This window comes from Syngnathus acus, chromosome 19 (genome assembly GCF_901709675.1).
Source record: "Syngnathus acus chromosome 19, fSynAcu1.2, whole genome shotgun sequence".
Taxonomy (NCBI): Eukaryota; Metazoa; Chordata; class Actinopteri; order Syngnathiformes; family Syngnathidae; genus Syngnathus; species Syngnathus acus.
In genome coordinates this window covers 6,965,464-6,981,648 of record NC_051103.1, presented here as the reverse complement: position 1 = coordinate 6,981,648, position 16,185 = coordinate 6,965,464, and the positions used below count along the sequence as shown (strand labels likewise).

Sequence of the window (16,185 nt, the reverse complement as noted above, 5' to 3'; positions counted from 1 at the left end):
TTTATAAACTTACCATGTAGCCACGGTCGTAAACGTGTAGAATTGGCACAGAAAATTGAAATGTATGACGAAACGATTGGAATCATCAACTCACGACAGCAGACATTCAAAAGCTGCTGCATCCTCTCTGTGTCTTTGTCTTTGCTGATTCTTTGAAAAAAGTTTCCCAAAGAGATTTGATCTTTCGTCGTCAAGCCTATGGTGGCACACATCACATGCTCCTTCACACAAAACTCAGCGCATCACCGATGACATTTCTTAATGTCCGGCAGAGGACATGTTTGATTGACACGTTGTGTGCCTCATGACATTTGGCGTCACAATATTTCCAGGAAAAATGATAAGAAGCGATTGCATTTTCCACACACGCACAACGACACAAACATTCACATGTGCGCAACACTCTCATGAATATACATTTATTTTCTTGCCTGGATCGGACAGGCCACTTTCTCGAGAATGAGGGCGGCAGCGAAGCATTGGCCATGGCCGCAAGGATGATTTTTCACGTTTTATTTTATCTCCTCTGCACAACGGACTCTTTTGTTGTGGGGATTGTTCTCAGCTTGAAAACAAGTTTTTTTTTCCATAGGTGAAACGGAAGGAAAGGCGATTGAATGTCAGTTTTCTGAGAACTATTCATGACCTAGGAAAGAAAGGTCTGAGCATGTAAAAACGTAGACGGTCACAATGAACTTGATTCCATTGCAAATCAGCCAATTTAAGTGATTACTTGTCCATTAAAACTTGCATTAAGCAAAGGCAAAACTGCATTACAGATATCTGTGACACATCCAATCCAGTTTGCAAATCTTATGGTTTGTTTACATGTTGTGCAGTTGGAGCACCTGAAGGCCTTTGCTAACCGGAAATGTACGTGACGTCATTTTTTAGAGTCGTTGGACAGGACGATAAAAAGTAACAAAAATAATTTAGTTCTTAAAACAAAATATCTAGTCTACCCGCGAGATGCAATTCAAGGTTAAAAAAACAAAAACAAAAAACCCTCCCAAAACGTATACGTCACTTCCTTTCTGGAGTCGTGTGCAGAGGCGGGAGATTCTAGCATGGCTGTTCAGCCGAAGCAGAACCTGTCCATGGACAGCGCGTCCGAGCACGCCTTCCTCAGCTTCTACTTCTCCATGCCGGAGAAACCGGACACAACTTTCCGCATATTCGACCGTAGCGACTACTATACGGTTCACGGGAAAGACGCCGTATTCGTCGCGAAAGAGGTTTTCAAGACGAACGGCGTTATCAAACACCTGGGCTCTGGTAAGCTAGCTATGCTAGGCGTAGTTTAGCATCAGGTAGCCACATAATCGTTGTCGTGGCGCGTACATTTTTTAACTTTGACATGTTTCGCTTGACAGGCAGTCGTAAGTTGGAAAGTGTGGTTCTGAGCAAGCTCAACTTTGAGGCTGTTGCGAAGGACCTGCTCCTTTTCAGGCAGTACCGAGTCGAGGTGTACAGGAACCACAGCAAGAGCAGCAAGGAGCATGACTGGAAAATTGACTTCAAGGTTTGTCTTCTATACAATTTACACGAGCGTGCCACAAATTACAACATTGTATAACGCTTTGAATGTGTCTGCTTGACAGTTTTCATTTTGCTCACAGAATGAATTTATCACTATGTCCCTCTATATACTTTATTGCTGCCTAATCATACACCTGTCAAGTCCAACAAGACCTGATATAATATTCTAGCATGATTAAATATTGTTGTGATCTGTGCCGCTCCCTGTAGGCCTCTCCAGGAAACCTCACCCAGTTTGAGGAGATCCTATTCGGCAGTGGAAACGGCGTGGAAGGCTGCGCGGGAGTGGCGGCCGTGCGTGTTGCCTCTGGCGTGGTCGGCGTAGGCTACGTGGACGCGGCGCAACGCACCATGGGCGTGTGCGAGTTCCCTGACAACGAGGTCTTCTCCAACCTGGAATCGCTGCTCGTACAGGTCGGCCCCAAAGAGTGTCTCCTCGTTCAGGGGGACCGCAGTGCAGAAGGCGTCAAGCTGCGTGAGGTTTGTCTCGCTCTCTCTTTCATTTCCCGTTAAAAGTGAAAGATAAAATAAATGTGTCAGTTGACATTTGGAAAAATAAATGAAAAAAAAGAGAGCAAAAAAAAATTGCAGTGTGTCATACTTTGCTTGGGTTGCTACAGGTGGTGCAGCGCGGTGGTGTGCTGGTCTCAGACAGGAAGCGGACCGAGTTCAGCAGCAGGGACCTGGTCCAGGACCTCAACAAGCTGCTGAGAGCCAAACGGGGGGAGACGCTGGCCAGCAACACCCTCCCGGAGCTCGACAAACAGGTGAGAGCGGAAGAAATGTCCCGGTTGTGTCCTTTGCGTAAACCATCCAATTTATATTGACAGGAATTTGTGAACTTGAAATAAAGTAATCAAATCTGTCTTTCCTACTAATTCATGATTCAGCTCACTTTTGTTTTAATGTAACCTCGTGTGTAATAAATGTAATATTAATGTAATACAGATTTGATTGCTCGTGTTAAAAAAAAATGAAATAGACCAGATCCGATTGTAGCGCTTTCCCTGGCAGGTGGCCGTGGCCTGCTTGGCGGCGGTGGTGCGCTACCTGGAGCTGCTCTCTGACGAGTCCAACTTCAACTCCTTCAGCTTGACCGAATTGGAGCTGGGGCACTACATGAGGCTGGATAATGCTGCTGTCAGAGCGCTCAACCTTTTCCAGGTGGGCTGAAAGACTCGCTGGCATTATTGTGTTATTTTTTTTAGCTCCTTGATGACACTTTTGCCTTTTTGAAGAGTGCACCCGACGACACCAGCGGGGCTCACTCGTTGGCCCGACTGTTGAACAAGTGTCGCACACCTCAGGGCCAGCGGCTGGTCCACCAGTGGATCAAGCAGCCGCTCCTTGACAAAACAAAAATCGAGGAGAGGTATTATATTGACACATAAAAAAAAAATGGTGGCAAAAAATGGTTCACAGGTGACATAAAATGACACGTCATGATGTTTCACGCGATTTTCCCGACGTGCAGACTCGACCTGGTGGAAAGTTTGGTGTGCGATTCAGAGCTGAGGCAGACGTGCCAGGGCGACCTTCTGCGCCGCTTCCCCGACCTCCAGCGGCTGGCCAAGAAATTCCATCGCAGGAACGCCACCTTGCAGGACTGCTACCGTGTGCACCGAGCCGTCGACCAGATCCCCGCGCTCGTCACCGCCCTGGACAGCCATTCGGGTACCAAACTGTCTGTGGGAAACGGCTCAATTGGCCTCTTTTTTTTGTATGTCCTACATACACGTCAAGGACACTATCATACAAAGCTTTTTTTTTTTTGCATCTTTCAATGTCCCATGATGATCATTTATGTTTTCTTGAGGGGAAACATAGTAAAGGGATGGGGGAGTATGTCATGAATGTGTTTTCATAATTGACTCCTTTACAGACTGAATGGGTGTTTGTTTCCTAGGAAATCACCAGGTCCTGCTTGAGGCGGTCTTCATCTCCCCCCTCAGGGACCTGCAGGCCGACTTCAGCAAGTACCAAGAGATGATTGAGTCCACCCTGGACATGAACCAGGTGTGGCTTTCTCACACTTTTGAATATAATTAAATCAAGGCGTGGATTGTAATGTTTTGAAGCAGAACTAAAACCCGTTTGAATCGGAAAATCTGTTTTGATTGAAAAGATTGCGTGTATCACTGCGTGAACGATTTACTCGGCCTCGCCATAACGCGGTCCAAACAAATGGTCCTCTCGGGTCGCCAGGGGTGGCGTGATGACGTACATAGCTCTTATGTAAACAGCGCCGAGCTGAAAGCGCGAATCCTCGTGACGATATCGTTTGAACCCTCTTGTAGGTGGAACACCATGAGTTCCTGATCAAAGCCTCGTTTGATCCCGTCTTGGGTGAGCTGCGAGAGGAGATGGACGCCTTGGAGAAGAGCATGCAGGCCGTGCTCAACGCCGCCGCCAGAGAGTTAGGTGTGGTCACGGGAATGCGATTGACACGCGTGTGTGGTGGCCACCTGCCGAGGAGTCAAATCACTTTAAAATTCTTCAGGTTTGGAGGCCGGCAAGACGGTGAAGCTGGATTCGAGCGGCGTGCTGGGCTTCTACCTGCGCGTCACCTGCAAGGAGGAGAAAAGCCTGAGAAACAACAAGAATTTCACCACACTGGATGTGCAGAAGAACGGTGTGCGCTTCACTAACAGGTTAGTTTGTCTCTGTGTGTGTGCTCGTTGGTGTGCGTCTTTAGCTGACCCCGACGTGTGTCCTCAGCAAGCTGAGCGCGCTCAACGAGGACTACGGGAGCAGCAGGGCGAAGTATGAGGAAGCACAAAACGCTATTGTCAAAGAGATCATCAACATCGCCTCCGGTAGGTGATTAGTAGCATGTGCTCGCATGCTACAAAGAGACATCAGTGTCTTAAACTTGATGAAAGAAAGTCCATTTTTTTTCTAGTTAATTTGTATTGTTCAAGCAAAAATAGGTTTCCAGAAATAAGGGCTGAACAATTCATTAAATTCGAACCAACATCTTGTTGTCATAGAATGTAATTTTCAAAATTACAATTAAAAAAAAAAAAGCTTCACCTCTGTAGGCTTTCATATATTATTAAGTTATTATATACATACATCATTCAGTTAACAGCTCTAAAGTATATTAATTGTCACGATACAAATTATGATGATTAGCCTTTTTTTTTTTTTTTTTTTTCTTCCCCCAACTAGGCTACGCAGATCCTCTGCAGACACTGGGTGAGGTGGTGGCGCTGCTGGACGCGGTGGTCAGCTTTGCCACAGTGTCGGTGTCAGCCCCCGGTTCGTACGTGCGGCCGCGCCTGCTTTCCGACGGCCCCCGCCGCCTGCATCTGCGGCAGGCGCGCCACCCCTGCATGGAGGCGGACGCCGACACCTGCTTCATACCCAACGACGTCACCTTCGTGCAGGGGGAGAAGAGCTTCTACATTGTCACTGGTGAGCGGATGCAGATTAGTGCTCGTTTGGCTTCATCATTATCCATGATCCAAAAAATGGTTTGGCATTTCCACCTGTGCACAAATAGTTTTGGAAAAAAAAAATATCTTTACTCTTGCAGGACCAAATATGGGCGGAAAGTCGACGTTCATTCGTCAGGTTGGCGTTATCGCTTTGATGGCGCAAATCGGCTGCTTTGTGCCTTGCGAGGAGGCGGAGCTCAGCGTGATTGACAGCATCATGGCCCGGGTCGGGGCAGGAGACAGCCAGGTGAAGGGAGTGTCCACCTTCCTGTCGGAGATGCTGGAGACGGCGGCCATCTTGCGGTAGGACCTTGCCGTCTCGTAGCGGCCCCATCGTGCCCGACCCTGACATCAAACGTCTGCCCCGCAGCTCTGCCACGGAGAAGTCGCTGGTCATCGTGGACGAGCTAGGCCGCGGCACGTCGACCTACGACGGCTACGGCCTGGCCTGGGCCATCAGCGAGCACGTCGCTGCCAAGATCGGTTGCTTCTGTCTATTCGCCACGCACTTCCACGAGCTGACGGCGCTGGCGGCGCAGCTGCCCGCCGTGCACAACCTGCACGTCACGGCCTTGACATCCGACAATACGCTCACCATGCTCTACAGAGTCAAGCCAGGTCAGTTGGCAACTAAAGAGGGGAAAAGAAAATCCATTTACATGACTTACCTGACAGAAATGAAGCCCCTCCCCTTTTTGGGGGGGAGGCTTTGGTATTTAAAAATTGCATTCTACTACACTGAGTCGATTTGAATTTGATTAATTATTCAGCCTAACTGTCCACAAGTGACAGCAGGGCAGAGAGGCTGAGAAGAAAAAGCCACAAACGCAGGAATGTTTTTTTTTTTTTTCCTGTTCCAGATTGTTACTCTTAATTTCCTTGCGGTGAGATTGTGTACATTTCTACGCACGCTTGAATGAGCTGTGCGTGATCGAACGGAACCAAGCGCTTATCACAGTGCTCTATTGTTCGCATGGGCCCCTTCAGCAAATCGATGCACCACATGCGGTTCACTGCTGACACAACGTGGTACGCTGGCTAAAAGGGTCAGCCGCGGCCTTTAAGAATTGCAACTGCCTTAAGTTTTTCTTTGTTAAACCTGAATAGTTTGACGCTCAGCTCTGACTAGAAAAAAAAAAACGGCAACAAAGGCAAGTTGTTCATAGTTTTTAATTTAATGTTGTCTATTTTCCCCCAACTAATAGCGTTTGTGTGCGTGCACTTCCAGGTGTATGCGACCAAAGTTTTGGGATCCACGTGGCTGAGTTGGCTTGTTTCCCGCCATTGGTGGTCGCCATGGCGAAGGAGAAGGCAAAGGAGCTGGAGGAGTTTCAGGAGTCGGCGTCTGCGACGGGGGACGAGCCCGAGGCCAAGAGACGACGCAGCGACAAACAGGTAAGCGATGCCAGGAAACATTTTGAGGAAAAACCAAACCCTTCAGACGCCAGGTAAACATAATTAGTGTGAACCCCTAAATGCCACAAGCTGTGCATATTCTTTAGAAAAATAGTTGTAATGAAAATGATAAAAATAAGACAGTTGATTTATTCAGCAAATATTCTGTCAAAAAATACAACTTCATTTATCAAAATCTTGCGGCCCATACAATTCCATCTCTGGCGATTCCCCCGCAAAACGACTTTTTGTCGTGGCGACGCAGGCACAAAACGACGCCTCACGACCGTCGTCCGTCTTCTCCCGTCAGGTCGGAGAAGACTTGGTCCGAGACTTCCTTGAGGAAGCCAAGTCTCTTCCAGCCGACGCCATGACGGAGGAAGAGGTGAGGGCGGCCTTGAGCCGCATGAAGGAAGCGCTGCTCGCCAAAAACAACTCGTACGTCGCCGAGCTTCTGGCGCGCTCGCTTCCCGTCACGTCTTGATCGTCTTTAACACGCGCTTGGAGTCACCTGCGCGAAAACAACTAGATCCACCTTTTTGAATTTTCCTCTAACGTGCAACAATATAAATAAATAGAATTCTTCCAAAACGCAATTACTATTGTTTTTAAACAGGCAAAAAAACGTTTTAGAAAAATACATATAGATTTTTAGTCTTCCTTTTCATTCGAAGCACAATTTTGTTCTGCTTTGGAAAGAAAAATAATTAAAAGAAAAACTCAGTGGAGATAATTCCCTCCAACACAACACTAAATTCTGGAGCCCCTAAGACAAAATTTTCCTGTGGATGAAAAGGTAGAAGTGTATTTAGTTTGAAGAAAAACAAATCTCAAGTTTTGTGAATGTCCTATTCAGACCAAATATTTGTTGTCACAGAAGATTAAAAGCTACCAAATTTTTATTTGTTCAAAACAATTCAAAAAAAACTACTACTTGCACTGGATAAAAAGAAAAGCTATTTTTTTTAACCCCCCCTCTTTGGGTAATCTTCATTTAGTTGAAACACTTTTACAGTATGTTGTACAGTTTTGTCAATAAAAGCTTTGTTACTGCAAGGTCATCTGACTTACACTTTGAAAATATTTTGATGCATTTTAATCCAATTTTAGCTGTGACATTTTGCCACTTGAAGCGTTAGGAATTTAACAAATCTTTTGCTGCGGGCTCAACTAGACAAGAAAAAAAATGCTGTTCAGTTTTAGTAAAAAAGAAAAAGCTGCCTTTAAATTAAACTAGTGTGTGGGTCCTTTTTTAAGTCAGTATTATGAACACGAAAGCAGAAGGAATTCCGGAAAACCTACATAACAAAGAAAAGACTCCTCAGTTCTAATAAAGTTTTATTTTCTTAGAAATGGCCAGTTTCCCGTTTCTCTTTTTTGTTTTACCTTCCAAAGAAAGAAGGAAAAAAGTATACCCCCCCTTTTTTTAAAAAAAAAAATCCAACTAGCATCTACATAATGGTTATTGAATACTTCACAATATATTAAGTCTAGATGTTATGGTACATGCATACGATTCAGGCTGCATGAGGAGCCACAGTCACCACGATACACTTGGGGGGGGCGATTCAAGGAGGAAGGGTGGGGGCTGCAGATCAACTCATGGGGGTCCAGTTTAAAAAAAAAAAAAAAGAGCTCCGACACATCCTATTGGAACCCTCTCCACAAAACACTGACCGCATCAAACTGTACACACGCACACACACGTTAGACACATTTGTACAAGAGTGGGCGGAGTGGCCCCACCTGTCAATCAAGCCCAAACACAGAGAGGGTTCTTTAGTGTTTAAACCAGATTCTCTTTCACAGAAAGAACTTGCGCACTGGCTCGCCAGGGAGCGTCTGCAGCCGCTTAGACAGGGATGAGACGGGACAGGACGCTAACCAAAGAAATAATAATTATAATATATAATAAAATAAAAGACATTCAAATACAGTCAGCTTTTTGCTTGGAAATACAAAACTACATGATAAAGCATTGAATTAAAATCCACTGATCATAATGTCTTTTTTTTTCCACATCCTTTTTTTCCTTTTCTTAAAAAAAAAAGCAGAAGTGCTCCACACCACACAAAAATCACATACACACTGAGGAATCGCTTCAGTCTTTCCTCTGCCTCCCCCTAGTGGAGCTTTGCCTGCGCTTCCTCACCTTCTGCACCGCACATCTTAGCGTCTCTATGGGGTCGGGTGCAAGGGGAGGGGGTGTGGTGATGTTGGTGGTGGGGGGGGGGGGCAATTCTGCGTGTATGTGTGCGCGATATCATGCCGCCAGTCCCGTCGCTCTTGTTCAATTATGCTGCAGCGTGTTGGACTCGATAGGCGGCGCAGAATCGTACAGAGTGTCCGTGTCGTGCGTGGGCTCGCCCGCCAGCGTGCACGGGTTGGACAATGTGCCCGCGCCGCAATCGCAGAAAAACCTGGAACGGGGGGTTGCAAAAATGTAGTGCAATTCAAGTGCAAAAAAAAATAAAAAAATAAATCAGTCGACGTGGCCTCACCTATCGTGCCGTATAAACTCCACGTCGTGTCCTTGGTGGCATTTCTTGATGCAGTTGACGCAGATGGCGTTCCTGTCTGTCGTGTTGCAAGTGTGACACCTGCGCGACAAGACGCCGTTGTCAAGTGCGCTAGGGATAGACGAGACCAAAGGTGCTCTCCTCACCTGTAGAAGTCGTGCATGGGGTAGCTGGTGTAGCTGGAGATCTTGTACAGGCACTGTCCTCGGCTCACCGCTTTCTCGATGGCGTCCTGGTTGTTGTTGATCTTATTGTCTGATAACAACCGTCACATGAAGATTTATGACGGGGAACTGGACCTTTGTGTTTTTGACCAAGAGTTTTGTACCTTTCATGGTGACGTTGACGCCCGACGCCAGAAAAAGACCCCCGAATCGATTGTTGAAGATCTGGTTGCCCTCTAGGGTGGCGGTGGCGTGGTTGGTGATCTCGATACCTGGAGGGAGGACAGCCGGTTTGAGCGGGATACATTTGCAACCGCCCACTTTCGGCCCTTTGTGATTGTGACCTGCGGCGAAGCCGTCAAAGATGCGGTTCTTGCGCAGGATGGGGTGACTGTTTGTGCTGATCAGAACGCCTGCCTGAGCGTTGCGGAAGATGTCGTTCTCCTCCAGCAGACCTGCGCGCACGCGACAAAGTGTTTGCAGCGCGAACGCACGTGTCGTGCGCCGTTGCGACCGTACCTCTCCCTCCGTTGAAGATGCAAATGCCGCCGTCTCTGCCGTCGTGTATCTTGTTGCGCCTCAGCGTGGGGTTGCTGTCCGTCTTGATCCACACGCCCGCCATGGCGTTGTCGAAGATCTCGTTGTCCTCGATGAAGCCCAGACCTGAGTTGTAGACCAAAATACCGCCATTTTGTCCGCCCCAGATCTTGTTGCGCCGGATCTTTGGGTTGCTGCCCGTCCTGGCAAGAGCAAGCAAATCACATGAAGTCATGTTTACATACAGAAAGCACATCCTGCAAAAAGCTTTGTGCTTGTCCACTTGGAAAACCTCGGTTAGCTTTTTTTTTTTTTTTTTAATGCATGCAGCTCCTATTGATCATCTAAAAGTTACCTTATTTGGACACCGGAGTACATGTGATTGTAGATGTCGTTGTCCTCTAGCACGCCGTGGCCGTTGTCATAGAAATACACGCCCACCTACGACATGCCAAACAACAATTTGAAATCCTTTCCTAAAGCACAATGTAATAGCACCACCAAGTGGGGACATTGTGTTATTGCACTCTGACCAAAACCATTTTTTGTTTGCCAGTGTGCTGTTTGTGGGACCTGTTTGCCGCTGTGGATGCGGTTCTTGCGCAAGACGGGGGTGCTCCCCGTGGTCACCCAGACGCCGGCCAGCGTGTTGCTGTACACCTCGTTCTCCTCGATCACCCCTTGGCCCTTTTCGTGCTGCCGGTCGATCAGTGTTTATTTAGCGTTACGACAAACCAAGGCGCAAAAATAGAATTAAAAGCGGGGTGGGAAGAAAAAAATGCCACGCTTACCACGTAGATGCCGCCGTGCTGTCCGTCGTGGATCTTGTTGTGGCGCACGATGGGGCAGCTATTGGTGCGGATTTGGATTCCCGCCAGGGCGTTGCCGTAGATGTCGTTGCTCTCTATCAAACCCCGCCCGTCGCCAAATATGTACACGCCTCCCTGGTTGCCATTAAAGATGGCGTTGCCTCTGCGTTGGCGACAAAAACATCACATTTTTCCTGTTTCAATCAATTCAAATGCCATGAATCCATTCCGGCCGCTCCAAACCTTGCGAGCCTTACCGTATCGTGGGGTCACTGTTGGATGTGATCCACACGCCGGCAAAGTTGTTAGCGTAGATCTTGTTCTCGATAAACTGTCCCCGCCCCTTCTCGTGCACGTAGATTCCGCCCGTCTGGCCGTGGTGGATCTCGCAGCGCACCACCGTGGGGTTGGCGTACGCCTTCACCTCGAAGCCGGCGATGCGGTTCCGGTGAATGTTGCAGTTCTCAAAGTAGCCCTGGAAGTGCACAACCATGAAATGACAAAAAAGGCAAGGGCCATCCGAGCGACTGCAAAACTTATTTACCATGCCGTGATCGAACGTGAAGACGCCCACGTCTCTCCCGTGGTGGATGTGGTTGCGTCTGATGATGGGGTTGCCGTGGTTCTTCACCCAAATGCCCGCCAGTGCGTTGTTGCTAATCTCGTTGTCTTCATAAATGCCCTGAAACGGCGCGTGCGTCCTCGTTAGCACTTTTCTTTCGCCTGAGCTAGCTAAGGTGCGCTTACCTGCGCGTGATCCGTGATGTACAGGCCCACGTTTTCGCAGTCGCTGATGTTACAGTGCTTGATGGTCGGGCACGCTCCCTGGCCGCTCACGCACACGGCCGAACCCACTGAAAGGCGAGATCGGACGATCAGGGAGTGTTTTGCAAACGGAGCTTTTCAAAATGCAGCGTAGCGTCACGTCATCGCGTACCTGTGCACGTGGAGCGGATGATGCAGTGGTCGATGTTGGGACTGCAGTTGACTGTGATCTCCAGACAGTGATGCGCGTTGTGGTGCTGCGCCGACTTGTCGTCGGGGTTGAACTGAGAAGGGAGAAAGACAAGTCTTTCCATGAAGAGTGAGACAAAGTCTTTTTTTTTTTTTTTTTTTATAGCTAAATAGTCAAATATTTTCTTTATTGCTACTATGAGTAATAGGCAAATAATTTGTCACTCTCCCTAACCTTTATGGTCATGTAGCCGACGTACGCGTCCTCCGAGCCCTCCATAAAGACAAATGTCGAGTCTCTGGTGTTCTCTATCACCACCTTGTCCGCCACTTTACCGGGCGCTGAGGGCGACGAGGGCAAGGTTAATGTCAACGTGCCTGTCGGGACGTGAGAAAAGTGCATACCTGCGCCAATCATAGTAATGGGAGACTCGATGTAGATCCACTCGTCCGTGTAGATGCCCGAGTGGACAAAAATTAGGCCCTCAAAGTGGGCTTCCTGCACCCCGCCCAGGGCATCCTCGATGGTGTCGTAGTACTGAAGAAAAGAAAAGAAAACCCCCTTTTCAGTCAAAAGTATTGGGATGCTAGCTAAAAACACAGGTGCAAGTTCACGCTGTACTCACCAGCATGTTCTCCCTGCCCTTGTACCTGCCCGGGTTGCTGTAGAAGTGCTCGGCGAAGCCCGGCTTGACGTGGGCACCTTTGTACTGAAACAGAACTTAACGGTAACATCTCAGCGACCGCCATACTCCGAAAATGTCGCACGGCGTGTGACGTTCGGCGGCTGCGCTCGTTCTGCGGTGCTTACCAATTGTTGGAAGCTCTCCTTCCAGGGGTTGGGGTGTTCGTGCTCCTCGGGGCTGACCTGGTAGAAGCGCCCTGACTCGGGGTGCATCATGGGACGCGTGTACTCAAACACCTCCATGTAAAGACGCTTCCTGGGAGAAGTAAAAATAGGAATAAATCAGCCTCCCGCATTAAACCAATAAGGCGAACCCTCCGGGGTATCTGCTGACCAGAGTATGGGGTCGTTGGCGAGCTGGCTGAAGCGCTTGCAGACGCACGCCGCCCGGCATAGGTCTTGCTCCAGCAAATAGGAGAAAATCTTTAGGACCACCTCGTCAGGGAGCTTCTGCTGCAGATATTGTTCTGCTGGCGCTGCTGAAAAAGGAGCACAGCGACATGTCAGGAGGGCGAGGGGGAAACGACAGCCATGTCGCAAATGAAATAGACTGAATTCAAAAAAACAAACCTGGCAAGTCGTGGCTCTTACCCGACACGCGTGCCCGCTTGGCCCGGTGGCCGAAGGCCTCTGTGGAGGACGTGGATGCTCCCTGCAGAAGAAGCACACGCTCCAGCTCACCACACAGAACCGCGTACGCTGCGACGAAAAAGACCAAACCTCCATCAGGCCCTTGCTGGGGCAGGAGGAGGCAGCGGCGGAGGCTGCGGCGCTCCTCTTGGGGAGCAGCGTCTTGCGTCTGAGTTGGTAGGGACTATTCTGAGCTCCCGGACCAGACTCCTCAATAGCCATCTCTGCTGCGGCTGCTGCAGGAGCCTCCTCATCTGCACACATCATCAATGTAGTTATAACGCACATAGATGGAGGGGGGACAAAAGGGGCAGGGCTGAACATGAACTGCAGTGTTTGATCGGGACAGAACGTGCATTTAAGCGTGGTGGAGCTGGCTGACAGTGGCTCGCTCATGTAATGCAGACAAAGGTTGCTTGTGATTGAGAATACTGTCACGGTGATCAAGAACGCACACCTTCATTTTGCACAGTGTGATTGTGCTGCAGGCCAACGAAAAGGGGGCCGGTAGAACGCCGGGCTAAAGCCTCCAAAAGCCAAGTGCGTAGCAGGCAAATCCGCGGTGTAAACAAATGCAGCTAGCAGCGGCTAGTGCGCAGAACGGGGAAGGAAGCAAGCAAAAGGGGCCAGAAAGTCTTCCAACCGCCCTACAAAATGGACACGGCAGCAGAGGCGCATACATCAGTGTCCGTGCGACGGTTTTGGCGCAGTGTTAGCCGATCGTCGTCGCCCCGATGACGGCCGCTTCATGTTTTTGTTCCACCCCAAAGATGGCAGTGCTGCGGGACGCTGCAGATTTACACCCTTGGAATCGTTAGTGACAGCTGGGAATGCGGCGAGAGAGACAGCAAAGGGGGGCAAAAAAACAACCGTGGCAAGGGTGTCCGGAAAGGACAGCCCTCTTTCTCCCCTCAGCACGGGCCGAGATAAGAGGGCCGATCTCGTCGGCCGTCTGGCTCCATACGCATTACGTTAAGCGGAGACAACCCCCCCAACCTTCCGCTAGCTGGTAGCCTAGCCGCGCTACAGTCAAGCCAAACAAAGCGCGGCCTGGCCTGGGCTACACACAGCCAAGCCACGGTCTTTCCTGCACAGACCGGGAGGCGATTGGGCGCTAGCGCCGTGCCCGCGTCAGAGGGGACGAGGGAGTGGGGTGCGTCCTGCTTGACGCGGCTTTTAAGGGCCTTGGCTTACCTCTGTCCCCGTTGTTCCGCTCGGGCTGCACCGGGCGCGGCCTCGACACTCGCCTGGGTCTCCGGTTGGTGGCTCTGACGGAGTTCATCTGGGGAGTTGGTCGCTGGTTAAAAACACAGAGCTGTCCTCGAGCTGAGCCGACGCGCGTCTAAATTTAACCCTCAGCCCTGCACTAGCGCCCGGGCAGCCTCTCTCCGGTTACAGCGAGACAACTGCGACAGAGATCCCGCTGCTATTTGGGTTGCAATTGGCCGTTTTTCTCCGCCGTGTTCCTGCCTCCCCCCGTAACGCCGCTAGAGCCAGCTCCGTCTCTGTCTGTTGCAGGAGGAGCCATTAACTCACACGGGAAACAATCGCGAGAAAAAAAGAAGAGCTATGTCCCTCTGGCCAATCATTGCAGAGCTTTCATATTCACCGACCAATCGAGTGACGCCTAACAGAGGCTTTTTCGAGCATTTATTTTAGCTTTAGACGCAACCAGCCGGCGCTTGACAAATAGTACAATACATACATTCATACTTTATTTTTAATCAACCATACAGTAAAAATACACCTTTTCCGTCTAAATAGACAAATGACGTATCGGAAAGCATTCATCTTCATCAAATAGCATACTGCGTCACAGTGCTGACTCTAAATCGATCATTTAATTTCCGGTAGCTTCTAGTGATGTTTTTTTTATTTATCAAAAGACATTTTAAATAAAACCAAATGCACAGTGGATTTATTGCTGCATTACAAAATATTGATTCGTCCAAAAGGAAAACTCGAAACACAGTCGTGACGTCATCAATTAATAGGTACGTACGAAATACGTCGGAAAAATGTCATTGAGACAAGTATCGATCAATGTCATAAATAGTAAAATTTTATATAAATCATTACATTAGAAATGTCCTTTATTTTTTAAAAATACTTATTTTGCACAATATCGATAAAAAATTGCCGACTTCTCGTTTTCCCCACTTGGGGTCGACATTTAGCCGGGAACACATTTTTTCCACATCTAAGCATGACAATAAACATGTAATCCTTGCTAATATCCATTGGATATTACTTTTAGAAGCAGATATTAAAAACTGGAAAACCAATCATTTACTGTATTTAACTCTCTTTTTAAATTAGAAACACCAACATCGAAATACAGCTTGATCTCCTAGTTTGTTGTCTGAAACAAATATCCAACAACTGTTTCTTTTTCTTTTATTCCTGCAACGAATAGAATGTAGCACCAGACACAAAAACTTGTAAGAGTAACCAAATATAGTTCATATGTGGAAGAAAATAATTTGTCATTTAGGAGTAATACCGCAATCCGCCACAAGACGGCAGACTTACCTATACATTGTGGCGGAGACAGTCAGGTGAGCGACCGTTCTCGTGTAAAAAACATAAAATGGCAATTAACCCACTCCTATCAATGTCTGATAAATTGTTTATTTGTTAGGACAACGAAGTGTAAGTGTATATTAATGTCCAACGAGCCCTCATGTTGAACTCCGGTTAGCGCTTGCCGAGAGACTAAGCCTAATGCTAATGTGCGCCAACAACTTGTTTTAGGTTAACTATGTCTTGGTCAATAAATTAGTGAAACCCAATCAATGTCCTATTAGTGTAAAACAGCTTTTTGTCATGGTGTATGTTATTTTATTGTGATAAAATAAGTAGACGAGTTCTAATTTGTGATTAGCATGATGCTAACAATAATCGCGAGTGGTTAGCCGCTACACTAGCATGTACTACCTGACGTAATGTCCATTGTTGACGGCTAATTGTGAAGCTAGCTAATCTAAACTGCTAATATTGCTTTTAGTTCATTCATTTTGGTTAAGTAAAAGCTTTAAAAATGTACACAGTTGATTGAAAATGGTTCATATCAATTATTAAAATACAGATTTGTGAAATGTGAATGTATACACTGTAGTTATGATACTATAGATGATTTTTTTGGGGGTCTACCAGATCATTTTTGTAATGATAACCTCCCCTTGATGCTCTTCTTGCCAATCAATAAAAAATGGGATTGTATTCTATGTGTGTTATGTCTGTACGTATTTGTGTGTGTGAATGGGTCACTTTGTTGCTGTTTTTTTGTTTTTTTTTATAGCTGGTGTTCATGCACAGCTTGCAGGTCTCCCTGTTGGCGGCTGGGCTCATATTTTTAGCAGCGTCGTCCTATTTTCTGTCTCCATTTGACATTATCGCCACACACACTCGCGCTCCAGCTTTATATTTTTTTTTTCCCAACTCCCTAATTCTCATGAATGACTCAGCTTGTGTCGTGCTTTCGATTTTCTCTTCCCATGCAGATTTTATTCC

General features: G+C 47.7%; 2 protein-coding genes across 3 annotated transcripts; one reads left to right on the top strand and one right to left on the bottom strand.

Moving 5' to 3' along the window:
* The first annotated feature begins 1,043 nt into the window (after positions 1–1,043).
* msh2 (mutS homolog 2 (E. coli)) lies at positions 1,044–7,290 on the top strand. The gene is made up of 16 exons (XM_037278716.1): positions 1,044–1,275; positions 1,374–1,522; positions 1,750–2,019; positions 2,160–2,306; positions 2,554–2,703; positions 2,778–2,911; positions 3,014–3,213; positions 3,446–3,555; positions 3,837–3,960; positions 4,040–4,190; positions 4,258–4,355; positions 4,711–4,956; positions 5,078–5,282; positions 5,350–5,597; positions 6,208–6,374; positions 6,685–7,290. The coding sequence occupies exons 1-16, from the start codon at positions 1,068–1,070 to the stop codon at positions 6,856–6,858; spliced, it is 2,781 nt and encodes a 926-aa protein (XP_037134611.1). The 5' UTR covers positions 1,044–1,067; the 3' UTR covers positions 6,859–7,290.
* A 457-nt stretch (positions 7,291–7,747) lies between these two features.
* Positions 7,748–14,209, bottom strand: fbxo11b (F-box protein 11b). Of its 2 annotated transcripts, none has more exons than XM_037278723.1 (21): positions 13,867–14,209; positions 12,763–12,926; positions 12,613–12,694; positions 12,377–12,521; positions 12,169–12,298; positions 11,984–12,067; positions 11,763–11,895; positions 11,593–11,699; positions 11,341–11,452; positions 11,151–11,257; positions 10,948–11,085; positions 10,661–10,878; positions 10,386–10,566; positions 10,168–10,290; positions 9,950–10,035; positions 9,577–9,797; positions 9,402–9,512; positions 9,222–9,329; positions 9,040–9,148; positions 8,876–8,974; positions 7,748–8,794 (listed from the first exon to the last, which is right to left on the bottom strand). In XM_037278723.1, exons 1-21 carry the CDS (start codon positions 13,952–13,954, stop codon positions 8,665–8,667), a joined length of 2,676 nt encoding a protein of 891 aa, XP_037134618.1. In that variant the 5' UTR covers positions 13,955–14,209; the 3' UTR covers positions 7,748–8,664. The 2 variants fall into 2 exon arrangements, with proteins under 2 accessions (XP_037134618.1, XP_037134619.1); XM_037278724.1 differs by having other exon boundaries at positions 12,377–12,518.
* Positions 14,210–16,185: the final 1,976 nt, after the last annotated feature.